Source organism: Nyctereutes procyonoides, unplaced genomic scaffold (assembly GCF_905146905.1).
Source record: "Nyctereutes procyonoides isolate TBG_1078 unplaced genomic scaffold, NYPRO_anot_genome, whole genome shotgun sequence".
In the NCBI taxonomy this organism is placed as follows: domain Eukaryota; kingdom Metazoa; phylum Chordata; class Mammalia; order Carnivora; family Canidae; genus Nyctereutes; species Nyctereutes procyonoides.
In genome coordinates, this window is record NW_026575108.1 from 317,398 (window position 1) to 319,849 (window position 2,452).

The 2,452-nt window shown below is 36.3% G+C and overlaps 1 protein-coding gene across 1 annotated transcript; it reads left to right on the forward strand.

Annotated features, from left to right (window-relative positions):
• Nucleotides 1-729: 729 nt before the first annotated feature.
• LOC129514814 (olfactory receptor 4C11-like) lies at nucleotides 730-1,662 on the forward strand. The gene has a single exon (XM_055333515.1). The coding sequence runs from the start codon at nucleotides 730-732 to the stop codon at nucleotides 1,660-1,662; it is 933 nt and encodes a 310-aa protein (XP_055189490.1).
• Nucleotides 1,663-2,452: the final 790 nt, after the last annotated feature.

The window sequence follows — 2,452 nt, forward strand, 5'->3', positions numbered from 1 at the left end:
ACACGGTACAATTTACAGAGCACAAAGTTTTATGATAGAAGCTGAATTTAGAACTGCAATCAACTAGAAATTATGGAGAGTTAAAGTAACAGGAAATACACTTAGTCAAGGAAACAGATTAAAATAAAGTTCATGATAGAATGGAGTAATTGACTGAATGTTCACTGCTAAAATTCTGGTTGTTTCTCTCTTGTCCTCTGTCTCACTCTCTCCCTCTTTTAGTTTTCATTAAGGAAAACACTATCAAATCTTTCTACATAATTCCTTGAATGTTTAGACTACTTACTATAAGATATTTTAAAGTGAACTGCCAGGATGAAGTAGTGTGAAATTGCATTATGTAAAATATGCATGTGTTTTCTACATTTCACATCATTCGACACTAATAGGTCCTTGCTGTAAATAAAGACATTCAACTCAAAAAGATACTTTCTCATAGCAAATCCCCTAAATGAATTTTTATTATGCCTGAAGAATCAGGTACTCTTTCATTATTGATATATTTCATTATTTCCAAAAGCAATGAAGTGAATAGGTAGTGTATAAATACCATGATTTCCACTTTATTCAGAAGAAAACAACACAGATGGTAAGGGATTACAGACTGGTAAGTGGCATTTCCATGATCAAGTTTATGCATTTGACCTCCAAGTGGATTATTCATTTCATATTTTTTTCTTTGCAGATTAATTATTTCTAACCTGCATTTTCTCTGCTTTGAATGAAATAATGCAACAAAATAACAGCGTTACTGAGTTCATACTGCTAGGATTGACTCAAGATCCTATGAAAAAGAAAATGGTATTTATAATATTCTTCATTTTATATATGGGAACTGTGGTAGGGAATTTGCTTATTATTGTGACCATCAGGTTTAGCCGGACACTTGGGACCCCCATGTACTATTTCTTATTTTATTTGTCTCTTGCGGATTCCTGCTTTTCAACTTCCACAGCCCCCAGACTAATTGTGGATTCACTCTCTGCAAAAAAAATAATAACTTACAATGAGTGCATGACTCAGGTCTTTGCACTACATTTCTTTGGTTGCATGGAGGTCTTTGTCCTCATCCTCATGGCCATTGATCGCTATGTGGCCATCTGTAAGCCCTTACGTTACCCAACCATCATGAGCCGGCAGGTCTGCACTATCATGATTGTTCTTGCATGGATAGGATCTTTTTTCCATTCAATAGCCGAGGTTGTCCCAGCCTTGAGATTGCCCTTCTGTGGACCCAATTTGATTGATCATTACTGCTGTGATTTGCAACCCTTGCTGAAACTTGCTTGCATGGACACTTATCTGATTAACCTAGAATGGGTGTCTAATAGCGGGGCCATTTGCACAGGCAGTTTTGTGATTCTGATGATCTCCTATATTGTCATCTTGCATTCACTGAGAAACTATAGTGCAGAAGGGAAGAAAAAAGCTCTCTCTACTTGCACTTCTCACATCATCGTAGTAATCATATTCTTTGGTCCGTGTATATTCACATACACACGCCCCCCAACCACTTACCCCATGGACAAGATGGTGGCTGTATTTTATACTATTGGGACACCTTTTCTCAACCCACTCATCTACACACTGAGAAATGCAGAAGTGAAAAATGCCATGAGAAAGCTATGGCATGTCAAAATTACCTCAGAGAGCAGAAGATGAATTGAGGACTTTGGTTGATTTCTTAATCTGTACAGATATCAAATATAGTGTATATCCTGACTTTCCCAATGTACTCTAATATAATGCATCTTATTTTCTTACTTTTTTTCTGTACTTCTGCTCTGAAACTGGTAGATTCAGTCAGCCTGTTTTTTTCTTTCCAAAGAGCTCCATTCTGACATTGCTGATTGTGAAGTACTCCTCAAATCTCAGTCTACACTCTGGTTTGATAATAAGAGAGATATTTATATAATCACAACTGTTCAAAAATGAGCATCCATAAATAAAGAATAGCCTGTTCTCTATGACTTGTAATTCTCTCTATAGCACATTTCAAATGAGGTATCAGGCTTTCTCTTGAACACATTCAGAGCAAAGGAACTGATATTTTGTGTTAAGAAATTATTTTCATTTTATCATTAATTTATCTTTGAAAAGTTCCATGCTAGTTAACCAAAGGCCAAACGGTTTGGCCAAACGGTTTTACAAAATAATTTTTCTTACTGTTCTAAAATAATTTTTCTTATTGTTTCCTTTGACTATTAAGAAAACTGAGGCAAGGGATGCCTGGGTGGCTCAGTGGTTGAGTGTCTGCCTTTGGCTTAGGGTATGATCCCAGTTTGAGGATTGAGTCCCACACCGGGCTCCCTGCATAGAGCCTGCTTCTCCCTCTGCCTATGTTTCTGCCTCTCTCTGTGTCTCTCATGAATAAATAAATAAAATCTTAAAAAAAAAAAAGAAAACTGAGGCATTATGTGTGGTATTTTTTTTTAATGTAGTATTAAAAGGT

What these genes read in the sequence shown, in the direction of transcription:
- LOC129514814 (XM_055333515.1), top strand. Translation starts at nt 730, where the DNA reads ATGCAACAAAATAACAGCGTTACTGAGTTCATACTGCTAGGATTGACT.